At 37.6% G+C, this 23,382-nt stretch overlaps 2 protein-coding genes and 1 long non-coding RNA gene across 7 annotated transcripts in view; 2 read left to right on the forward strand and 1 right to left on the reverse strand.

Annotated features, from left to right (window-relative positions):
* Positions 1-614, forward strand: part of cobll1b (cordon-bleu WH2 repeat protein-like 1b) — a 25,497-nt gene extending 24,883 nt beyond the window's left edge. For all 4 annotated transcript variants that reach the window (XM_086091081.1, XM_086091082.1, XM_086091083.1 and 1 more), the window contains one exon: positions 80-614. The gene's annotated coding sequence lies outside the window, so the exon portion shown is untranslated. The remainder of the gene's footprint in view (positions 1-79) is intronic.
* The window catches only part of LOC147164853 (uncharacterized), a 22,953-nt gene extending 19,509 nt beyond the window's left edge, over positions 1-3,444 (reverse strand). The window contains exons 1-2 of the long non-coding RNA XR_015096677.1: positions 3,351-3,444; positions 3,135-3,258 (exon numbers count right to left, since the gene is read on the reverse strand). This is a non-coding gene — a long non-coding RNA (uncharacterized LOC147164853). The remainder of the gene's footprint in view (positions 1-3,134; positions 3,259-3,350) is intronic.
* grb14 (growth factor receptor-bound protein 14) lies at positions 711-21,752 on the forward strand. Of its 2 annotated transcripts, none has more exons than XM_086091085.1 (15): positions 711-837; positions 3,091-3,273; positions 4,588-4,711; positions 11,025-11,181; positions 12,067-12,188; positions 12,277-12,351; positions 13,383-13,520; positions 16,465-16,575; positions 16,673-16,768; positions 17,259-17,321; positions 19,071-19,220; positions 19,333-19,399; positions 20,123-20,210; positions 20,291-20,384; positions 21,286-21,752. In XM_086091085.1, the coding sequence occupies exons 2-15, from the start codon at positions 3,122-3,124 to the stop codon at positions 21,430-21,432; spliced, it is 1,584 nt and encodes a 527-aa protein (XP_085947211.1). In that variant the 5' UTR covers positions 711-837; positions 3,091-3,121; the 3' UTR covers positions 21,433-21,752. The 2 variants fall into 2 exon arrangements, with proteins under 2 accessions (XP_085947211.1, XP_085947212.1); XM_086091086.1 differs by having other exon boundaries at positions 19,104-19,220.
* The last annotated feature ends 1,630 nt before the right edge of the window (positions 21,753-23,382 follow it).

Here is a 23,382-nt window from a genome sequence, read left to right on the forward strand (position 1 = left end):
TTCTTCATTTCTGTGCGACTTACTCGAAATGTTGGCACATCACATCTCACTCCTAAATGTATCATTCTCTTTCTTTCAGGAGGGGAACATCCTGTTTTTTGTTTTTTTTTTGTTCCTGAAACCTTTTTCGGCACGAGAGCCAAACAGTCTTTTTGTTTTGATTGGCAGTGTACATACAGTAGATGTAATGTATTTTGAGCATTAATAATTGCTGTATTTTGTTTTATTTGCTCACATTTGCATAACCGCCTCGGTTGACTTGCATAATTTAATATTCAGGATCTCTTATTTTGCGTGATGTGCTGTCTTGCATTAAATGCGTTACCGTTTGTCCTGGACCAGGATATCAAAATAAGAGAAATTGTATAAATTATAAAGATGATTTTCAGAGTTGTAATAATATCATTTTATGATCATTTATTTTCGTATCTACGTATGGATTTATGATTTTTGGGAAAGACCAGGTTTGACTTGTGGTACTAAATGCCCCTCGTTTGCATTGTTTATATTTAACATGTATGAGTTTTCATTTGAATGATGTTAATAAACCTGAACGACACTCGTTGCTGCAGTCAAACGGTGTTGTAAGCAATAAAGCTTTTATCATTTCAACAGCTCCCATGGAAGTCCTTGGTGCATGTGTACAAGGCGACAGGTTTTTCCTGCACGAATCGCTGAAATCGGACACTGCAAACAATCGAGTGTACACTCAGCAAGGCGTGTGACGCGTTTCGCGTTGCGCACAAAACACCTGACAACTCAGTCGGGGTGTCGCTCTCGCCGCCACCGAGGAGCCGATGAGAGCGCTCGGACTTCCACCACTTAAAGAGGCACAAGGTATGTCACTTTTTCAAAAAAACAATTGGGGGGGGGGGATACGATGAACTGGACTGGAAATGAAACCACAATTCCAATAGAGGAGTTGTCATGTGACAATAAGTATTAGTTGTTATAGGAACAATAGGATATGTTCAACAACTAATTGATTAATTAACAACTAATTGACTATCAAATGAATTTGAAATTGTCTACATTTTAGTCTTACTGTAAATATTCTCCAGTTTTTGTAGCCCTCCATGCAAGCAGACTTTTTTTTTTTTTGTATCAACCAACAACAAAAAAACATTCACAAACATCTGCTTTTACTTTGGAAAACAAAGATGAACATTTTTCCCTATTTTCTGATGTCATGTGACCAAACCCAGAAAACGAGCGAGCTGTGACATTGGCAATGTTGGCAAACTTTCCAAATTGCTGTATCGGCTATTATGTTTGCATAACAGCAAATGCAGTTTTCACAGGTGAAACCCAAAGCCACATTTTTAATAAATAAATAAAAGTATCACGCAGCTACACCCATCAGTCATATGTTCCAATACTTTTGCAAAAAAAAAAAAAGTTGCTGTCTTGAGTTGTTGACGGCATCTAGATTTAAAGACCATGATGGTAAAAGCTTGAATTCTGAACTTTTGTCTGATATTTGTGTTTTGATTTGAAAGTTGATCATACTCATTATTATTGTTTTGTTTAAGTTGTTTTAAATGTATTGGCATTTAAAGCTAAAGTGAACATGCAATGCACTGGTTAAGGTTTATTGATTCGTCAATCCAGACTGATTAATCATTAGACATCTCACATTTGCATGCTGCTTTCTTTAAAAAAAAGAAAAAAAAAAGCTGGTCTGTTTTGTAAAACATTACTTTTTGTAAATATCCTGTCTGACTGCAAACTAAATGAACCCCCCCCCCCCCCCCCTGCTCTCAATTTCAACCCTTGTGCAAAGTCCAGCACAGAAGGGACTACAGTACGCTGGTTTGCACAGTGCACTGCAGTGTTTGTGTGTCAGTTAAAACAGTTAAAATGGATATAAAAAGTCTACACACCCCCTGTTGAAATGCAAGTGAGCATGACATTTTTTCAGCCATTAATGTGACCCATAAGTTGCTTGAATTGAAACAGACAAAGATAAATATGGAAGAAAAAATATCAGAGTTAATGTGGTTGCACAAGTCTGCACACCCTCTAATAACTTGACCTATGACAGTGTTCAGCATTAACCAATCACGTTCATTTGCATCTTAAATGGGGGTCAGAACACACCTGGCAACATTTAAAGTGCCTCTGGCTAACCCCAAATAAAGTTCAGATGTTTTAGTAGGCTTTTCCTGACTTTTTTTTGTTTGTTTACCTTGAAGCAGAGGGTGCGCACACCTGTGCAACTATTTTTTGGGGGGTCGTTTACACATACTTGCACTCTCAAGAGTTTTAAAAATTCAATTGAGCTGCAGGTTATAAGTCACATTAATAATGTTTTTTAAAAATCCTTTAGCTTGGTCTAATTTTTCTTGGCATTTGAACAGGGGTGTGTAGACTTTTTATATCCGCTTTAATTCCTTAGCACCATGATACCATAAGATGGCGGCAAAGCAATACTTTTATTGATTTAACCTGAGTACAAATCTGCAAATGGTGTGGTTTTCAGCAATTACCCAAGCAAATTCCCCCCCCCAAAATTTAAAAATTAATAAATACAATAAGAATCTGGAAAAGTCCATTGGAATTTTCGTGAGTTACATTTATAATTGCTATTAATGTTTAAAAAAAAATTTTTTTTGCAATGAACAAATAATTTAATTAGATAAATCAATAAACACAATGAATGAAAATAATATTCCATGTCTTTTAATATTGTAAATGCTCGGCGATCTGCATTAAATTGTGCAATTGCATATTCTGCAAAAAGGCGGCCATTTACTTGTAAATGAATTTTTTAATACGTCCAAAAGTTTGCCAAAGTTAATTTTCACTGGTCGCTTTGCAACAGTGGGCGACGACGGCGCGCTGTCTAAAATATCTTTATTGTTAACGGATGGATCACATTTGTGTGGGAGGGGTCGGCTTGCCCTACTGAGGCCGCCTTGTGTGGCGGCAGATGAGGCGGATGACTCATGAATACAGTATGCGTGAGTGGAGGAGCACCCTTACACAATCACTACAGTACACTCTCACACTCAGTCACTCCGCTGCTAACCGCTGGTCTCGTCTGACCGCCCCGCCTGACCCTGTCCCCCCCCACCCCACCCCCCATAGATGATGATGCCTTGGATTTAAGAGTGGTGATATGAATAACGCACCGCATGACTTATCTGGAAGCCTTGGAGCCAACGCGGAGATTTACCGGAGCGGGCGAAGTAATGGGAGTGCACAAGTCGTCTCCACGCGAGAGCCTCTGCTGACACCAAATGTCACGAGACCACCCTGCGAATGCAACAGGTATGAAATCATCACTTTATGTTGCTGCCGCTGTTGTTGTTTTTTAAGTCCAATACGAAAGCGTGTGGATATTGCACCTGTAATGCCGCTCAGATGACATCACGTGAAGTGCAGGGAATTATTGCAGCAGCAAAAGTTGACCATGTTGGAATCAAAGCTGGCGCCTGTTGCTCTGCGGGAGATAATGAGTTACTCAGTAACTGCGCTGTTTGCAGAGCGGCCGGCAAAGTCGAGAGGAACTTTTTTTTTTTTCTTCTTCTTTTTTTAACTCATTCACTGCCATTGACGGCTATAGACGTCAAAAATTCATTTGAACTATTTTCTATTAGTTTAACATTTTTTCCCACTTTTGTATGAAAACCTAGAATTGTTTTTATTGTATTAGAACCGATATAAAATTTGTGTTTAATCTTGAGCTAACCAGTGAATTCATGCGATTAATTACGATAAAAAATGGTCATCGCCTGACGCCCCTAATCTGTAATCTTTTCTTTAAAAAAAAAAGATTGTTAAAAATTGGTAAAAATAATAATTACAATTATTTTATTTTATTTTATTTTAAAAATGAAAAGATTATTAAAAATTAGGGGTGTCAGGTGATTAAAATTTGTAATTGTAATTAATGGCATGACTTAACTAGTTAACGGCCCACATTTTTAATCATCTCTTTTTTTTTTTAAAGTATTTTTTATTTAATCTTTTCTTTTTAAAAGAGAAAAAGAAAATATAAAAAATTAGGGGCGTCAGGCGATTAAATATTTTAATCATAATTAATCCCATGACTTCAATAGTTAACTCGCGATTAATCACAAATTTTATATCTGTTCTAAATGTACAATGAAAAAAAATTCTAGGTTTTCATACTCTTGTTAACAAAAGTGGGGAAAAATGTTAAACTAATAGAAATAGTCCAAATTAATTTTTGACGTCTATAGCCGTCAATGGCAGTGAATGTGTTAAGTGTTCACCATGACAACTTCAAAAAAATTATACCGCACACAACCGGTGAATCATAAATCAGATTACAACAACAATGCAAAGAAATCTGTGGCTTTATCACTTCAAATTTTTCACGTTTCGTGAAATGATATGTAAACGTGGATTGCACTTCTTAAGCACTGAAGACACAAAATAATTAATGCATAAAATATACAAAAAACACCTATGGACTGACTGAAATTATAGTTGTTGGTTTTTTTTTCCAATTGTGTCTTAGATGACTCAAATATTGCAACTATGTTTTTTTTTGTTTTTTTCTATACCCATGTGATGCATTTATTTGTCTCCGTTTAATTGTGTGGTTGTGTTGACCAGGTTGAAAAAAGAGCCCAGAGAAGTGTCACTTGGTCCGCCTTCTCTTCATGAACGGGTCGCTCCGACTCTCTCGCACTCAGCCCCTGACGCTTTATTACCTTGGAGCAAGACAAGTGCAACTCAGGTAAAAAAAAAAACTGTTTCTTCCAACATTCCTAACATTTTTGGATTGAATGAAAACAAAATTGTTAATTATTTATTTGGTTTTAAATGGAGGGATGGATTTTTTTTTTATTATTATTATTATTTTTTACCTTGGTCAAAATGTTGAATGCTTCGGGATAGTGTAATTGACCAATTTCCCCACTAGGTCGAGCAGTTATACTCTGTCTGCCAAGTTGTCACAAGTTGATAAATGTGTACCCCCCCCCCCCTAAAAAATAGCAATTTTCCATGTCTACTACATTATTGTGTAAATATGCACCTGTGGGTAACTACATCAGAAGTACAGTCATATACAAAAATACCAATTTAGCGTCACGGCATTTACTGGACATGGGTTTGAGTTTGGGTCAGTTTAAGGCCAAACTCAATCAAATTGTATTGCGAATAAAAAAAATAATGCAAATGTGCCAAAAATAGAGGAATATTGTATACCATAACTCGCAACCGTTTAAATGCTGCTTGCTGTATGTCATTTCTTAGGGTTGTAAATGTTGCACTAAGCTTGAATCTGCACATGTACTGCAATTAGATGCTGATTTCATTCAATACGTCTTTCTAATTTTGGAGCAACTATAAATACTTCCTGTTAAATCAGTCAGATGTCAAGTCTTGTTTTGACTTTAAATATTGTAATAAAATGGATGCTACATCATATTCTTCAGCGCTTTTTTGACTAAAATGTCTAGTGACAGTTTTAAGCCAAAGCATATTTACACCTTTTGTCTTTTTTTTTTTGTATACGTGCATATATACATTTGAGTTACGGACTCGCTAATTGACCTCACTCGGGGATCTCGATTGGATCGAGCCCGGTCAAGGACAAAGCGTCTCGGGCCGCCCGTGTTATGGGAGTAGTGGCGACTTTGTTATCATGTGTGGGCTCCATTAATTCCAATTCATTTGAGCTACTGTGATAAGTGGCAGCGTCTGCCTGTCTGGACTCTCACCAGTCCGGGTGCTGCGTTGCGAGATAAAGTCCACCCTGTTATGGGAAGGCTGCTCCTTCTGCTTTCTTTTTTTCTTTTGTTGCTGCTGCTGCTTGCAAGTCTTATGAGTGATGAGGGTGGGCCATGATTGGTGCCAAACGTTTGTGTTCGCCCGCCCTGGGGTTAAATATATGGCATGTGCTATATTTGGATGCAAGGAGGGGAGGGTAATGCTAATAAAATAGATTCAAGTGCATTTTGGGGATCTGGTGGCAAAGCAGGGCTGTGCAATTAATCGAAATATAATTACAATTGTATTTTATTAATACTGATTTTGAGTTGTTTGCACCTTAAAAAATATATATATAATTTAATAAATTTTGTTTCACCCAAAAGGAACTCGCGTTAGTTGTTCAAATAATTTTATTTGTCTTAATAATTTTTACGTTTAAACATTTTCTTGTTTTGTCCCCAAAAAATAAATGATCGTCCTAATCGTGATTTCAATTGTTACCAAAATAATTAATATTTTCTTTGTAATCGAGCAGCCCTAATTTGAATTATCATTAGAGTTTTGTATATTGAGAATTAATTTGTGCAACAATAGTTTTCATTTTAATATAGAAAAAGTGGGTTAAGGTGCACTGTCCTGTTACGGGAAAACATTTGACTGAAAAATGGAAAATACGCTTCAGACTCCCACCACGAGATGGCGGCATAAGCACACGGCTAACAATTAGCATATATAGCATAGCAATGGTTCTCAACTGTTGTCACGCTGGGACCCAAACACATTATCCTATTTTTTAAACAAATCACTTTTGTATAAGTTCAGAACAAGTAACGAAAAGGAAAATGGATTGTTGTACACGTACTGTACACACCAACACAATAGTAAATACAGTATTTTTCTATTTTAAAAAAACATGGATATAAAACAATTTAATGAAAAAGCAGGAAGTGGTCTGTCAGTACCACCATAAACAAAGGACATATAACCCTCCTTGTAATTTTTTACTTTTTTACTAAAAGTGTAGACATAATTCACCCGCATGAATATATTCTTTATCATCTGTGAAGAATGGCTGCATTTCATTACAGCTCCTGCATGAAAACTAACTTGATTTTTGCCGGTGAAGCTAATGTTCTACCGCGTTATCTTTTGCTTTGGACAAACTTGTCAAAACACTACAAATTATGTTGGGAGTGTGTGTGGGTTTTATTTCCAGGACATAATTTAATAAAAGGGTTGGAAAAGGTCATTTAGGGTTTTAGTTCTCTGTGTGTATATTTTTTACTTATCATGGATATGGTCGGCTTGCTCTGATAAGATATACTTTTTTTTGGGGGGGGGGCAAGCGTGTTAGTTTTGTAAGGTTCTCGTGTAGCTAATGAAATGGCTGGTGAGTATACGATGTGACAAATAGTAGACATCAGTCGTCACTATCCGTTATGCGGACTTGTGACTAAAGAGTGTACGAGCGATCGTGCAATTTCTCTCGCCCTCCGTGGCCTTGTATGCTTAAACAAAATGAAAATAAAAACATGTTTGCTTCAGGCTTTCCACCCAAAAAAAAAAAAAAAAAAAGATGGGAGAATGGGAAGCTTTTTGCTTTCCAAGGGCAAAGGAGGAGTTTGTGTTTTGGGGAGGAAACATGACTTGTTTCTCACACTTGCTACACGTCTCACTCCCATTTGAATGTAGCGCCACTCACTGCAAGTCACCCATAGAGAGGATTTCGAGTCCAGTTTGCACGTCGTCGGTAACAAATATCGTCGGAAAAATCGTGGCTATGTATGGATGTTTTGTGGGATTGTCCTTGAAGACTACAGCATGAACTTCCGTGCAAGAAGAGTAACCTTGCCTGCCATCACACCTCTTAGTCTACAGAAGCGGGTAGGAAACCGGTCCGTAACGTTTTTATTTTGAATTAGGGTACAGCCTTTTTCCTTTTACAAGTAACCTCAGTACTAGTTGTCTTTTCATGTGAGGTTAATTTTGTTTTTTGAGTAAATCTAAAAGTTACAGTATGAAATCAAGTTTTGCTTTAATTTTAATTTTAATTACCAGTATAGTTTTTTGTTCCTTACATTATTTGCTTTGTCAATTTGATTGTCTTCAGTGGTTAACAATGTACTGTCGTTTTTAGAAAAGACAAGGACAACCTATACTACAGCTGTAATATGATTCACGCACCAAACTTCCTTCATTTCATAGCTACGTTATATTTGCAATTATGACAATTGTCCGAATGCTTTTGAGACTCCTGAAAATGAAGGTACTTTGCTTAAAAGGGCGACAATTCCAATTCGTCGTGTTTGGGGATTCCTATAATTAAAGATTCACCTGTATTTTGTCTTGATTGATTAAAAGAACGACATAAGATCCAGTACTGCAATGCACTTCACAGCTACAATCACAATATTAAACATACGGTGGAATCGCAATTGAATTCCGCAATGCAAACCTGCTTGATTTTATATGAGGTAATCATGAAAATAATCACTTCAGGCACTCGGTGCAGCCATCAAACCTTTTTTTTTTTTTTTCTTAGCTGCCATAGTGTCAAAAAAATTAGCAAAGCAAGCATTTAATGGTTTGATTATTTAAATAGTTTAAACTTAGTTTTAACTTCCTGGAATGTTTTAAAATGTAAAACTTTCTATAGGAATAAACCAGGAGTTTACTAAATTGAAGTTTGGCTCTTATTAGACAACTTAGTTGGGAAAATATTTGAGCATAATCCTGATGAATGTAGCTTAGCAACACTGAAGCTACCTGTCCAAGAAATGTAGCTAGCTAAGCTACAATAAAATAACAAAAAGATAGTTAAGCTACATCAAAATTTGCTTCCTGGCTAAGTTGTCTCCACCAACCCAAAGTACAGTTTATTTTTCTTTCTTTCTTTCTTTCTTTTTTGTGTGTGTGTACCTAAAACAGTACAGTTCCTTTCTGTGTGCCTAAAACAGCTAGTTGCTAGCTAGGGCTATGCTAGCTATTCATGTTTGAGGAGTGAAATGTGACTACTAGCTTAACTGGTGATTGGTGTGCTAACTTTGGCAAAAATGAATCAGAATCAATTTTATTGCCATTGTCAGTGAGAACTGTATTTAATTGTTTTATTTTTTTTAGGTGCGCAATCGTAGTCACACCATGCAGGAAGGAACATTTGTTTGTCGTTTATTATACAGTTGAGTACATTCTCAAAAATGCGTTGTGTCGGGACATATGTGCAATGTTATATCATATTTGTGATGTGTTATTTTGCTTATCAAAAACACATGACAACATTTTTTTTTTAGTTTTCTTGGGATGGTGGCTGAAACGAATCCCACTCGCATCTCAAGGCATCAGTATGCATGTTTCTATGTAATTGACTTGAATGTCAGGTGTGTGTGACTTAGCCGCGGTTGTCTGATGGCGACAATAAAAAAAAGAAAAAGAAAAAAAAAGGCGACATTAAAGTGAAAAGGGGCAGTTAAGCAAAGGTTATTTGCTTTCCCAGCGTCTTTGCGGCGACTCGCTGCGAGTTGCTTGTGCGGCTAGACAAAGCTGGAGGCCACCTCCTCGCCATCACTCAGATAGAGCTGCAGCTGTGGGGGTGCGGTTCAAGGTTAAAGCAGACGCGTCTAATTGGCCAAGTGGCTCACACTGTCCCATCCTTGAGATAAGGTCAACAAGACCATTCAGCCGTGCACGCTCGCAATGTGTAGATTTACGCTTTGCTTGGCACACTGGCTGTTTTCCTGCGGCCGACAACACATGCAGCTTTGCACTGTTGGTATTTCAACAATTCTGCCATTGCAATGTAATAAGGTTTTTTTTTTGTTTTTTTTCATTTTAGCACAGTTTAGGTAGGTAGATAGATGCTGGGTCAAAAGTATCCCAAACTGGAAATAGAGAATCCAATGCATTGGGATGAGGAGTCTTGAGGACTTGGCCCACACATTAAAATTTTGATACAAAAAAAAAATGGGTAAAAACAGCCCATACTGTTGGGTTAAAGTATTTTTTTTTTTATTAAAGAATGTTACATTATATTTACTCATTTCAACTTCCGTACATTGCAAAACGGTCACAAAAAAAATGTCAACCAGGTTCAGCTCTTCAAGCTGCCCAAATCCAATATTAAACCCAATCGACTGGGTCAAAATAAGTGGGTAAAAGTAACCCAATCTTCTCAAAAATCCACAGCTCTATACCTTAATACTGTAACGATGCCTGCCAAATCCAATCTTCAACCCAAAATGCTGGGTCAAAATAATGAACCCAACTTTCAGTGAAAGTAACCCAATCTGCTCCAAATCCGCAGCGACACTATATAGCTTCATACTGTAATAATCACAATCACTTGTCAAATCTAATCTTCAAACCCAATCTGCTAGACCAAAATAATTGACCCAACATTTGATAAAAAGTAACCCAAGCTGCTCAAAATTCACAGCTATGTAGCTTCGTATTGTAATAATCACGACCTTGTCAAATCCAGACTTCCAACACCATCTACGGGGTCAAAAATAATTACGGTATGGTAAATAGTTAACCCAATTTTTGGTAAAAGTAACCCAATCTAAACTATATACCTTTTCAAGCTTTAATAATGATGACATGCATGTCCACCAAGAAACATGATTGAATTTCCAGACATGTTGAGGACTCCAAAAGGCAATGAATCTGTCAAAAAATAAATAAATAAAAAATACAGTAATTAACACATGAATGAAGTCAATCATATTTGATTATGACCTCTTTCCCTCCATTTATTTGTTTAAAAGGATTTTTCTGGACATGACTTGGTCGTGTTCGTACCACATGAAATCAATCCACTTGAAAAGCTCTTTCGCCTCCCTCAAGCGAGGAAACTTTTGTTCTGGAATCCTCCGCCTTCTCTTTAAACTCCGCTCCAACACAATGACAGCTTTACAGATGCCATGCCTCCTACCAGGGAGGGGGGGGGGAGGGGGGGGGGGAATAAAAGAGGAACGGCATTTATTTGTTCAAGTGGACGATCCACCGGAACAAATAATTACCTGCCTATTAAAGCCAAGGCCACCGCCGGAGGGAATCTATGGTTCGTTTCATTTCGCCACTTTTTCGCCTCGCCTCAAGTGTCTTTCCATCCAAATGGTTTGTTCCACTTCACTTACGTCTCTTCTTTTACATGCACATAGGACTACTTGGCCTGGTCTGATTTTTTTTTTCTTCTTCTTCTTCAAATTGTAGTATTAATCATGTATGCTGTCCCTCAGACCAGCTATAAAAGCTCCTAGTGTAACTTTAGAAGAGTCTCACATCGCAATAAAAAAACATTTGTTTCGATTGACATCAAATGCTTGTGTTTGCAGGTAATTAAGATTTATAATGAAGACAACACCAGCAGGGTGGTGGAGGTCCCCAGTGACATTGTTGCCCGGGACATATGTCAGCTGTTTGCCTTGAAGAGCCACTGCATCGGTGAACACAGCTTGACTCTTTACGAGCATCTCTCGCATCTGGGAATTGGTAAGACTTGACTGCATGGAAAGCGCACAACTCGTTCGGCGCGACTAATTCATTGACATATAATACTTCGGCAACGTTGAGTCCGGCGTTTGTTGCCATGGCGACGAGGGGGCGCGGAGTGCATCGTTTGGAGCGTCAATAAACACGATGAAAGAATTTTCACTCATGGAGGCAGCGCTTCGTGCACTGCCTTTATGGATCAATCGAGTATGTGTCGCTTATCAGAAGCTAGCGCTGCTAGCTGAGGCTAATCCGTGCTTCCGAATGAAAGTCTCATTGCAGCTTTGCTTACCTTTTGGCTTTGGGTGTGGCGCCCGCGGGAGATGTGAGCGATTCTGCATGGTTTCACACAATGTTAGCCTGGCCCTTGCTTGAAAGTGGCACTGGATCTTCACCAAGCCGAATGCCAAGTCATTGGCTGAGAAATGTGGTTACTATTTTACACTGGGGTTTTATTTTTTATTATTGCAACCACTGAATGCAGTTAAAATCAGTGAGTTGTTTTTTTAAGCAATTACGATTCAACTAAATATTTATATCTATTTTACTAAAAAAAAAAATTTTTTTATTCATAATATGTTTGAATGGAGGCCCCCTAATGTCAATGTTATATGAGGCATCTTAATTAGTTACTGACATGAAGCAAGGAAAAAAAAACTCTTAACCAAATCTTTTGAATAGATGTATGATCAAATAATAAATCATGCAGAGTTCCTTGACTCAAGGGTGTGATGCTTTATGCGGAGATTACACCGAGGCTAATAAAAAAAAGATAATCATCCGCTAAAATTATTGGTGGGAAGTCTTAGCAAAGTTGACAATTCAGTTTTGTACTTTATAGGTATAGTTGAAAAATTTGATGTTATTCCCTCTTGTCCTGACTAGAGAGAACCATTGAGGACCATGAGTCCATTATGGAGGTGATGTCCAGCTGGGGGATGGATGAAGACAACCGGCTAACTTTTCGGAAAAATTATGCAAAATATGAATTTTTCCACAAACCCTTGGTGAGTTTGTGACCTCTTCATCGTACCATTTGAACCACTTTTGCGTCATTTGCCGTCCAAATATTGACAGCAACTGAAATTCTTGTAGGACTTCTTCCCTGACCACATGGTGTCCTCATCCAGTGAAAACAATGGGGTGGTGGATTACTCTCAACTGGTCGAGGTATCAACTCCTTCACATATTGCTTATTTTTTTTAAATACAATTTGGATCAATGTAAGAACTGCAGATCTATGAAAAGTGTATTAATAGCTTGACTGACAAATCATTATATTATATTATATAATATATCCCACCATTTTCTTTGGTTTGTTATCTGTTTTAGTTCAGTGTACGCACACTTTGTAGAACCTGTGCCAAATAAAATGGTACACAGACTTCTAGATGTTTTCAGATGTGAGGCGTTCAGTCCACCGCCACAACAGAACTTGTTTTGAATTTTTTATTTTTTTTAATATTAAATATGGTAGTATTTTTTGTAAATGCTTTGGTTTAATTTAGTTTTTATTAGTTTTAGTACAAGTTTGAGTTTTTTTGGTTTGTTTTTTAATCTATAGAGTATTTGTCAAGATTTAAAAAAAAAAAAAAAAAAGGGTCACTAAATACATTTTTGTGTAATAAAGTAAACTGCAATTCCCAAATAGCAATTTGACCTTCCTTATAAAAAAATTAATAAATAAAATCTCATGTATGATATTAATTGAAAAAAAGACACAAACAAAGGCCGTTTTTGCTATGATTATAGTTAGTTTTAATTGGTTATATAAACATAAAATGTAGTTTCCTTTTGGATTAAAAAAACAAAACATTTTCGTTTTTATTTTTCATTAACGAAAATGTTTTTTCCAATTTTTGTCTCAGCGTCTTGTTAGCTTATCTTTTGCGAAAAATGACTAACATTATGGCGGCGTACTGATGACATTACTGTATGATTTTATGAAGTACAACATTACAGAGTGCTATTTTTCTCATTCCTCATTTCTCAAATTCCCAAACATTTTTATTGATGCCTTTTTTTGTCGGATGCTCATCGCTTGAACCGCCGTAATGCCATTTCCATTCTTTTCAATGTGAATTTCATTACCGTCCAAACGGGTCAAACTTGACCGGAAACAGTACGTACATAATCCTTCTTAATCTTAATGTTCTCAGCCTCCATCGAACGTACAAATCTATTTCTTTCCGCGCCTCCAGATCTTTCTCAGCTCCAGCACCTGCCCAGAGATTCACGGCCATCTCCACGCCAAGGAGCCGAGCAAGAAGTCCTGGAAAAAGTTGTACTTTATCTTGCGGAGGTCAGGGCTTTACGTCTCCAGCAAGGGAACTTCTAAGGTCAGTGAACGTAGATAACGTTGACTTTATTATGTTTATTGCAGTGCTGGTGGTTGTAGCGTCATCCCGAGTGCTGTTTCTAATATTTTTTGCTTCGTCCGCGTTGCACCGCAAGGACAGCAAAAATACTTCTCAGTATGCCGTAGTGCAATTTTTTTTCCCCTTTCGTTTCAAAATGAATGCCTCGTCATTATCACTCAAGCACTTGTGTTGAGGAGATAGCACATTACCGGCCGCTCATAGACCAAACATTGGGACAGGAATAGAAAAAAAAAAAACACATCTTACTTTTATCTGGGTAGATGTGTTCTAGTTTGTCGACACAAAAGGTCAGCAGTTCATCTGGTGTTCTATCTCGGTCGTGTTTCAAGGGAGTAGTGGAACGGGCTGAACTTGATTTGCCTCGCAGCAGCCTAAAGGCATTAAGAAGAGACGGAATGCCGCTGATGACTTCTCGACAGGTTTTTATTTTTATTTTTATGCGGCTGGAAACGTGGAAAAGAAGTGTCAAATGAAAGGACTAGAAATTTTTTAGATTGGAAAATAAAAATGGTGGTAAAATACGAAAGCAGTGTGGATAAATAAAAAGCATTTGGACGTACTTGCAAAAAAATACGTTTCAATGTACTTGTAGGCTAAATGCTAATTGCTTAGCATATTACGCATACCCAGTGGCATTGTGGGAAAATTATTATTAGTAGTAGCAGTATGTTTTAACGTACTTGTAAGTACATTCAAACGTGTTTTAAGGTTCGTTTGAACGTACTTCCAAATAAATATGTTCAAACATACTTGTAAATACGTTTGAATGTACTTGTAGGCTAAATGCTAATTACTTAGCAATTGCATTTTTTTCCCCCATAATGCCTCGGGGTATTGACTTGCACATACGCATACCCAGTGGCTTTACGGGGAAATTATTATTATTATAGGTAGTACGTTTGAACGTACTTGTAAATACGTTGAAGCTTATTTGCATATATGTTGGAGCATATTTGCAAATACGCTTGAATGTACTTGTAGGCTAAATGCTAATTACTTAGCATTTTTTTGCATAATGACACGAGGTATTGACTTGTGCATATGCATGCCTAGTAGCATTATGGGAAAACGTACTTGCAAAAACGCTTTAACATACTTTAAATTAGGGGTGGGAACCTCACGATTCGATTCCGATTTTTGTGTGCACAATTCGATTCAGAATCGATTTTTGATTCTAAATAATTAGATTGACTGATTTTTGCTTCAATTTATAGATGTTCAAGGAATCGTAATGATCTACTCCAGTCTGACTCGCTAATGCTAATTATCACTCAAAACAACAACTTTTATTGGAATAACTTGATCGTGACTTTTTCCTTCTATTCGCTAATTTGGCTACAACTTAACAGTGTATCAGACCGCGTGGAACCACACTGCCCCTAAGTGGCCAAATCGGGTACAACACGAACAGCGATCCCAATAAAGGCACACATAAACAAATTGAAGACAGAATAAAATAATTTAAATAAAATCGACTTTGGGACATTTAAAATTTATTCTAAATCGTACTAAATGAGAATCGATTTTTTTTGGCTCACCTTTACTTTAAATACATATGAACTTTAAAATACGTTCGTATTTGCCAGTCAAAAATGTTTACTCCACATTGGCACTTCCACACTTCCTTCTTAAAATGAAACATTTTATCGAAATGAAACTATTTCAAATGAAATGCTTCCAATGTGGCAAAATTAATTGATATCCGCTTGACTCGTCTTGTCAGCTGCATTGATGATTCTATTAATTGTGTCTATTTTCCCTTTTGTGTTGTTTAAAAATATAAGAAGCTTATTCACGGTATGATGAAGTGCATTTCTACAGCGACAAAAAAGAAATCGTGCAAAATAAATACCTCTCTGATAATCAAATTGGACCTTATTTCATTGTGCATGTGCATCTGATGTTGTGTGTTTTTTTTTTTTTTTTTTGCTTATGTGTAGTCATCTGACCGCAGCGGGCTCATAAAACGCATTGACATTAAGAATTTCACAGCAGGTCATGATAAGGTCATTAAAAAAAATGCCTACAAATCGTTTAACCTGCTACAGTGGACCTTTGTTGTCACTGCCAGTTTATCGCTCTTGTGCGAGCGCAAACACTAAAATGCTGCGCTATTACTTGAAAAGGGAGGGAGGGAGAAACACATGAATGTGTCACATGAAAGCTGAACAATGGGAGTCTTTGTGAGTGTATGTGGGTTTTTTTTTTCTGTACAGATTCATCTTTGGAAGTGTTGGCCAATGATGAGTCTGTCTCCGTTTAACTCATTCACTGCCATTGACGGCTATAAACGTCAAAAAATTCATTTGAACTATTTCTATTAGTTTAACCTTTTTTTCCACTTTTGTTAACAAGAGTATGAAAACCTAGAGAATTTTTTTTTATTGTACATTTAGAAGAGATATAAAATGTGTGATTAATCATGAGTTAACTAGTGAAGTCATGCGATTAATTACAATTTAAAAAAATGATTTGCTTGACGAGATGATTATTAAAAATTAGGGGCGTCGGGCGATTAAAATGTTAAATCGTAACTAAACGCATGACTTCAATAGTTAACTCACGACTAATCACAAATTGTTTCTTTTCTAAATGTACAATGAATAAAAAAGTTTTTATACTCTTGTTACCAAAAGTAATAGAAATAGTTCAAATGAATTTTTGACATCTATAGCCGTCAATGGCAGTGAATGAGTTAATATTGTATTGTAGTGCAACATGTTAAAATCCAACTTCATTTATTTTAATTCAGCTCAACTCAAGTTATTTTTAAATAGAGCACTATAAATAACTGCTCGTAAATAAAGACAATAATTGTTTATTATATAATGAATAATTGTGATCATGCACTTGTCTTGAGTTGGATATGAATGAATGTCAACATTTCTAATGCTAATTACAGGAGCCATGGCATCTCCAGTTCATCGCCGACTTGACCGACTCAAACGTCTACACGCTGTTGGCAGCCAAGAAAGCGCACGGAGCTCCGACTGAATTTGGTTTCTGTGTTAAGGTATCGTTTTGATTTATACGTGGCCATTTGCTTTCTTGCCCCCCCCCCCCCCCCCCAAAAAAAATTATCATCTTTTTGTGTCAAATCGTCTTTTCAGTCCATAAATTGCACTTCATCCCGGGACATGAAGCTGTTGTGTGCCGATGATGAGCAGACCAGGATGTGTTGGATCACAGGCGTGCGATTGTTCAAGGTTGACTTCTTTTTTTTTTTTACTCAAGTGAAGTGTTAGGTGGGATTAAAAAGCTAATTAATTCTTTAGTGGCTAGCTAATGTAACAAATAGTTTTTTTTTTTTAGATATAAAACAGAGTGTTGTTTATTCAATGTTGATGATGTTTATTCAATAGCACTTTATCAGCCTGACATAACTTCTAGACAAGTACTACTAATACACTCTGTAGTACTGTATGTACTATTTACATAGTGCCCCCTAGTGTTTATAATGTGACATAATTTAGTGGGAAGTCAGTAATCACTAGCTGTGTGTTACATTTGACTTCATGGTTACAAAAAAACTCAAATATAAACCGGCAGCTCAAACCTCATTGTTTCTTACAGCTCTTTTCAAAACAATGAATTAACGGTGTATTTTTTTTCCTTTTTTTTTCCCGTGACTCCAGATTAGAAATGGCTTTAGGATATCAAACATATCATTAACAATAACACTTTTTCTTTTTTTAGTATGGGATGCAACTGTACCAAAACTTCATGCAGCCACACCAGAAACAAAAAGCGTCCCCAATGGTAAGATACTTTTCTCACTGATTTTAATTTTTTTATTCTTTTGTTTTTTTTTAAATCCTGTTTTACAGCATTCATGTTTATCTCCCAACATGAACTTTTCAAATATGTTATAGTGTCACTTCAAATAAAATATCATGGGAATATGCTTAGAAGTGCAAATAAGGATAAGCGACACATTGTAGTAGTAGTAGTTGTTGTTGTTGTAGTTGTTGTTGTTGTTATGCAGGTATAAATAGACAGGCCAAAGGCACCTTCAGTTAATGATATCTCAGAATAGCCTTTAAACCCAGCTGGCGGGAGTGAACGCCATCTATTTATAGGAAACCGATATACAGTATGTTCATGAATAAAAAAATAACACTATCAGATGCGCTCTAATCGGACAGCTCGTCACCTCTCCTTCCAAAGCATGTATATATATAGGTATATGAATATATTAGGGCTGTACGCAAATTGGTGGCGACTCTGATTTGCCGTTTTTTGAAAAACGAACGCAGGATCAAAATTTTCAGATTCGAGTCCGAATTAATCATAGCGTATATGTGTGATGCCCGGAAATGTTTGCGTGTGTATGGGGATGTTCAGCCGGCTAATTAGCATTATTAAGCAATCAGTCAATAAAGTCAAGTCAAATGTATTTATATAGCCCTGAATCTCAGAAAAAGTCCCAAAGGGCTTCACAACGCCCACAGTTGACAAATATTAACGACATCTAGGCCGTGTATCGACATCTTTGTGAGTTTGCCAACTTGGACGCTGAAGCAGAAAGACGAATCCTCCTATGTTAGCTTAGCTAGCTAGCTAGTATGACAAACACAACATGGGTGGATTTAAAACTTTACCAAAAGCGAGAAGAAGAAAAAAAACACCCTGGGTTTTGCCAGTGTACGGAGAGGAATACTGTAGGTTAAAGTAAGTTATTTTAAACTAAAAAGGAAAACCTTTCCGTAGGTTGACGCGGCTGCGTTAGCACGTCGGCAGCAAACAGTCTCAGTGGGCCTACGCTATGATATGTTTTCAAAAAGGTGAATATGAGGCGTGGTAAAGCACTTTGGACCACATACGGCATAGATAAAGTGCTATGTACAGTAATTTCTGGACTACAAAGCGCACCTGACTATAAGCCGCGCTAGCTAAATTTGGGGAATACTTGAGTTTGTTACACATATAAGCCGCACCCGACTGTAAGCCGCAGGTGTTTTCATGTTCCCGCTACTTTCTTTTCCATAACGAGGGCGCAAATCGTCTCGCTCTCGTTCTCTCTCCTCCTGTATTCGGGCTCACTTGGGTTGGTTTGCTCTGCCTGACGCTCTTGCGCTTCCTTTATAGTGCGCCCCCTTATGATCTGATGGATAAGCCGCGCCTTTGTATTAGCCGCAGAGTCGAATGCAAGTGAAAAAAAGTAGCGGCTTGTAGTCCAGAAGTTACTGTAAGTGCACTCCATTTACCATTATGATCAAATTTGATTATTTATTTTATTTTCTGGACTATGACGTGTTTTTGCTAAACATACAATAAGTGACTTGACTTGACCAACCCATTCAAATTGATTTGGGATTTGGTGGTTAAACAAACTGCAGATTTGGAGTGTGAGTCGAGACACTAATATATACATAAAATAAGCAATGACCAATGAGCCAAAAATACCCACGTGAGCCTCCACAAAAACCAACATCCGCTTCAAACCCCCCCCAAAAAACGAATAGAGACAGCAACTTGTTTCAGCGTACTTTGTTTCTATGTCAAAAGTGTGTTGAAATGAAACGCGAAGAGTCGTTTCAGCGGAGCATCTCCGAGAACTCCCTGGTGGCCATGGACTTCTCGGGCCAGAAGAGCCGAGTGATCGAAAACCCCTCGGAGGTTCTCTCTGTGGCCGTGCAGGAAGGCCTGGCGTGGAGGGTCCGTTGCACTCGACGACTAAACATTCCAAATGTGTGAAAACACGTTAAGAGAGATGCGGTCTGAATTAAGTTCTCCTTTTTTTTTCTTTTTTCTTTTTTTTTTTTTTTAGAGGAAAAGCTGCCACCGCCTGAGTGGACATGGAAGCCCTTCTGCATCACAGAGTTCACTAAATATCGGTTAGATTTATTTTATTTTTCTGCGCTGCTTGTTAGTCATGTTATATGGAGTATCTGTAATAGGGCTGCAGCACAAATATGAAACAAATATAGAATCGACTAATTATTGGTGCTCAGTGCTGCTCGGCAAACAGTCCCTATTCTAAATTGGGACTGTAAAAGCCTATCATGACCTGCATGCTTAACTCATTCAAATCCAAACATGTATAAATATGTTTTTTAATACTTTGTCCTTCACTCCTAAAAACGTATTTATACGTTTAAAAAATAATAATATATTTTTACAGAAGGTTTTGATACAGCTTCTGACCTGAAGAGGCCGCTTAAAGCAATGGTAGTTATTACCCCCCCCAAAAAACGGCCAGCGGGTGGCAGCAGAGTATAAGAGATCAGCCAGGGCCATGTTGCAACAAGCTCTTTTTCCCCAGTGTTTTCAACACAGGTTTGTGAATAATGATGAAACTTAGCTATACTCAAATGCTAATTGCTGCAAAACGGAAACAAGATACATATATCCTTTTTTCCCCCTGATGAAATAAGACTATAATCTTTATTTTGGTAGGTTCCGTGTTTTTATAGCCATAGAACACACAATTCTGTGAGCCTTGCAAAATCTGTCAAAATCCAGCAAAAACAGCCGGGAGCGAAGGGGGTTGCTTCAGTAAAAATGGCTGGGAGTGATTAAAAATGTTCAATTTGAGCACCTTGTTTCCCGCACTTCAGCTCTTCATTTAGCTCAGCCCTGGTTCCACGGCAAACTGTCACGGGATGAAGCCCAGCGCCTGATCACTCAGCAGGGTCCCATTGATGGGTAAGACGCTCTGTTGGCAAACAACTTTATGGGTAGCTGTCACACGAACTGTTTAAAAAAAAAAATCATTTTGTTCTCAGGTTATTTCTTCTGAGGGACAGCCAGAGCAACCCCAAGACATTCGTGCTGTCACTGTGCCACATGCAAAAAGTCAAACACTTCCAAATCTTACCCGTGAGTACCGTGGACGGACTTTTATGATGCTCGTTCAGATTGAACTGTTGGGTTCAGTCGGGTCCACTTGGGTATGCTTACAAACGGTAGCAGCATACACAGTGATACCTTGACTCATGAGTGCCACAACAAACAGTCTGGGTTAAAAGTAACCCGAATTAGGTGAAATGGCCAAGCCAGCGTTGGGTTATAAAGGAACTGAGCCACGTTGGGTTAATTATGTCCAGTATGTTGGGCTGAGGATTTGACCGCAGCAGGTTGGGTCAAGATGTTGATTCAACAAGGGGGCCACTGAATCTAGTTTTCAACCCAATTTGCTGGGTCAAAATAATCAACCCAACCTTGGGTGAACATAACCCAATATGCACAAAATCCACCACTAAACAAGCAACTGTGGTTAGTAAAACAACTCAGTATTTCTTAATGTGTTCTGTATGAACTTTTCAATTATGATCCGTCATTTGACAGCTATTTTGTTTTGCTCTTAATTGTGCCATAATTAAACTTGCAAATGAGCGTTAAAAATGAAATGGAAAAAAAAAATCAATTAGGATACCTTCATGCCCTCACATGTTTGGAAAGGCGAGCCACAGTTGTTGATGCGCCTTTTTTTTTTTGCCGCCGGGTAAAATACAGTTAGCACACTCGCGCAGAACCTGTTGTTGACCACTGCTCACACTCACACGGCGGCTCGTTAGCATCACACGCTAGCCACCGCTAGCCACCGCTAGCCACCGCTAGGCCCCGCCTCTTAAAGGCACATGCAAGTACAGTGGTCATTATGGTTGAATAAAAAAAATGAAATGAACTGGATTTGAAAAGGAAGTTATGAACCTTTCATTTTCTGACTTCCTCCTCACCGATTATTGATTGTCATGTTCACACTGGCCCCGCCCGGCAGATGGATGACGCCGGGGAGTTATCCTACAGCCTGGACGACGGTCACACGCGCTTCTCCGACTTGATTCAGCTGGTGGACTTTTACCAACTGAACCGCGGCGTGCTGCCCTGCAAACTCAAACAACACTGTACCGGGACCACCCTGTGACGCGCCGGACCGCCAGCGGCAAACCCGCTCGGACGCCTCCTTCCTGCGCGGTCGGTCGCCCGCAGCGAATGCAAAATTATGCAAAGACACGACAGGCTTGCAAGGTGCGTGCGTCATCCACTGGCTGAAAGAACAAAATTAGACGCCGTTCATGTGACTTTGTTGTCACTCACTGTATTATACCAAATGATTATATTTTATAATTTTGAATTCAGGTATGCATTTTGCAATGGTTTGGAAAGGTTCAGCCCACTCTATTTTATATTCAATGTCTATGGATAAAAACAAAAAAAAGCTTTATAAAAACAATATCTAACATATATTGTTGAATGATTGTTTATTGTCCACTCGTTTTTTTTGGTGTGAACGTCAACTGTTTAAAATGTTGTCACAGGTGCAAGGTAGGAAAATCCGTTTTTCCAGCGCTATCGTGGCCCTCGATCAGATAATCCTAATATTGAAGAAATTAGGGGCGAGTACCGATACCAGGCCAATTTCATGGTATCGGTACTCGCGACGGATATCGATACTGGTTGTGGTCCCCGCTCTTGTGGGGTGGGGGACAAAAGTTTCATCTTATTTATGGTTTTTTGAAATTCACTTTATTGTGTGCTCTATTTAAAATGACTTTATGAGCAAATTAAAAAATATATAATTGCCATTAATTTCATTAAATTTTAAGGAAATTTGCTGTAGTTGGGATATATATAAGCCTATGTAATAAAAAAAAATCTGTTGTTTTTTCTGAAATTTTATGTATTACAAGTACTAACAGTATCTGCACTTGGTATCGATGAGTACTGAAGATTTTAGTATTGGTCTCAAAAAAAGAGGTATCAAACATCCCTAGAAGAAATATAAATCAAATGTAATCAAATGCAGCAAAAATATTCATATATTGTATAGATATATCAATAGATTTAAATATGTGGTTCTGTCTTCAATATAAAAAAAAAAATATATATATATATATATATATATATATTAAAAAAAAATACGTATACATAAATTAGAATGTCTGTACTGAAATGTGGATATGATATTATATTCCCTACACAAAGAGTGAAATAATTATTTTAATCCTCTAACAAAAGAAAAAACAAGCAATTATTTTTCCATATAGAAATGAGGTAAGAATTGGCCTATTTATGCGCATAGTATGAATTTTATTTTGAGAATCACTTCTAGTCAGATATTCTCAAGTGCTGTGTATCAAATGGCATGTAATATTTTTTTTAAGAATTGAAAAAGGCCACACACAAAAAAGATCCAAATAAATCATTCTATCCGATTTTATTTTGAAGTGGACATGATAAATTCAGGCTTTATCCAGTGCATTGAACTGCATTATAAATTTCTCGTTACCTTCACCTGACACACTTGCTTGCTCCTTTGTTCACTTATTTATAGTGAAAACAGTTTATTATTTAACGGCGTGCCCTTATAGTTAAATTTAGTTGCTCCATATTGCATGCGAATACTACATATTAACCCAGTCTGCCAAATGTGATTTAGTATATTCTATATGCAGCGTTCATAACATATGTGGAGCTCGACACAGGGTATGTGACGGCATCCAGGGTGCAGGTCGTCTTGTGACCACTAGATGGTAGTAAAAGCATTTTGTTGGCTCCGTTCCAGTTGGACCTTCCAAGTCAACCCATCACTTGAAGTTCATGTTAACTTGACGAAAGTTGCGGCAATTAACATTGGTGAACATTGCTGACAATACACTGTGTGAGGTTCAATTTTTGGCCACAAAATTAGGCACACCTGCACACCAATGTGGGTCTGCTCCATAATAATAAACATGACAGTCAAATAAATTCCGTTTTTTTCGTTTTGTTTTTCAATAAAGTTCTTGTATTGGACCTAGAATAGGTCATACTATTTTTTCCTATTATTCACTAAAAGGCCTTGCACTAATTCCCTTTCTTTAAGGATGTGTAC

The sequence above is a fragment of the Leptonotus elevatus genome, chromosome 12 (genome assembly GCF_054856555.1).
Source record: "Leptonotus elevatus isolate MCC_2025b chromosome 12, RoL_Lele_1.0, whole genome shotgun sequence".
Classification (NCBI taxonomy): Eukaryota; Metazoa; Chordata; class Actinopteri; order Syngnathiformes; family Syngnathidae; genus Leptonotus; species Leptonotus elevatus.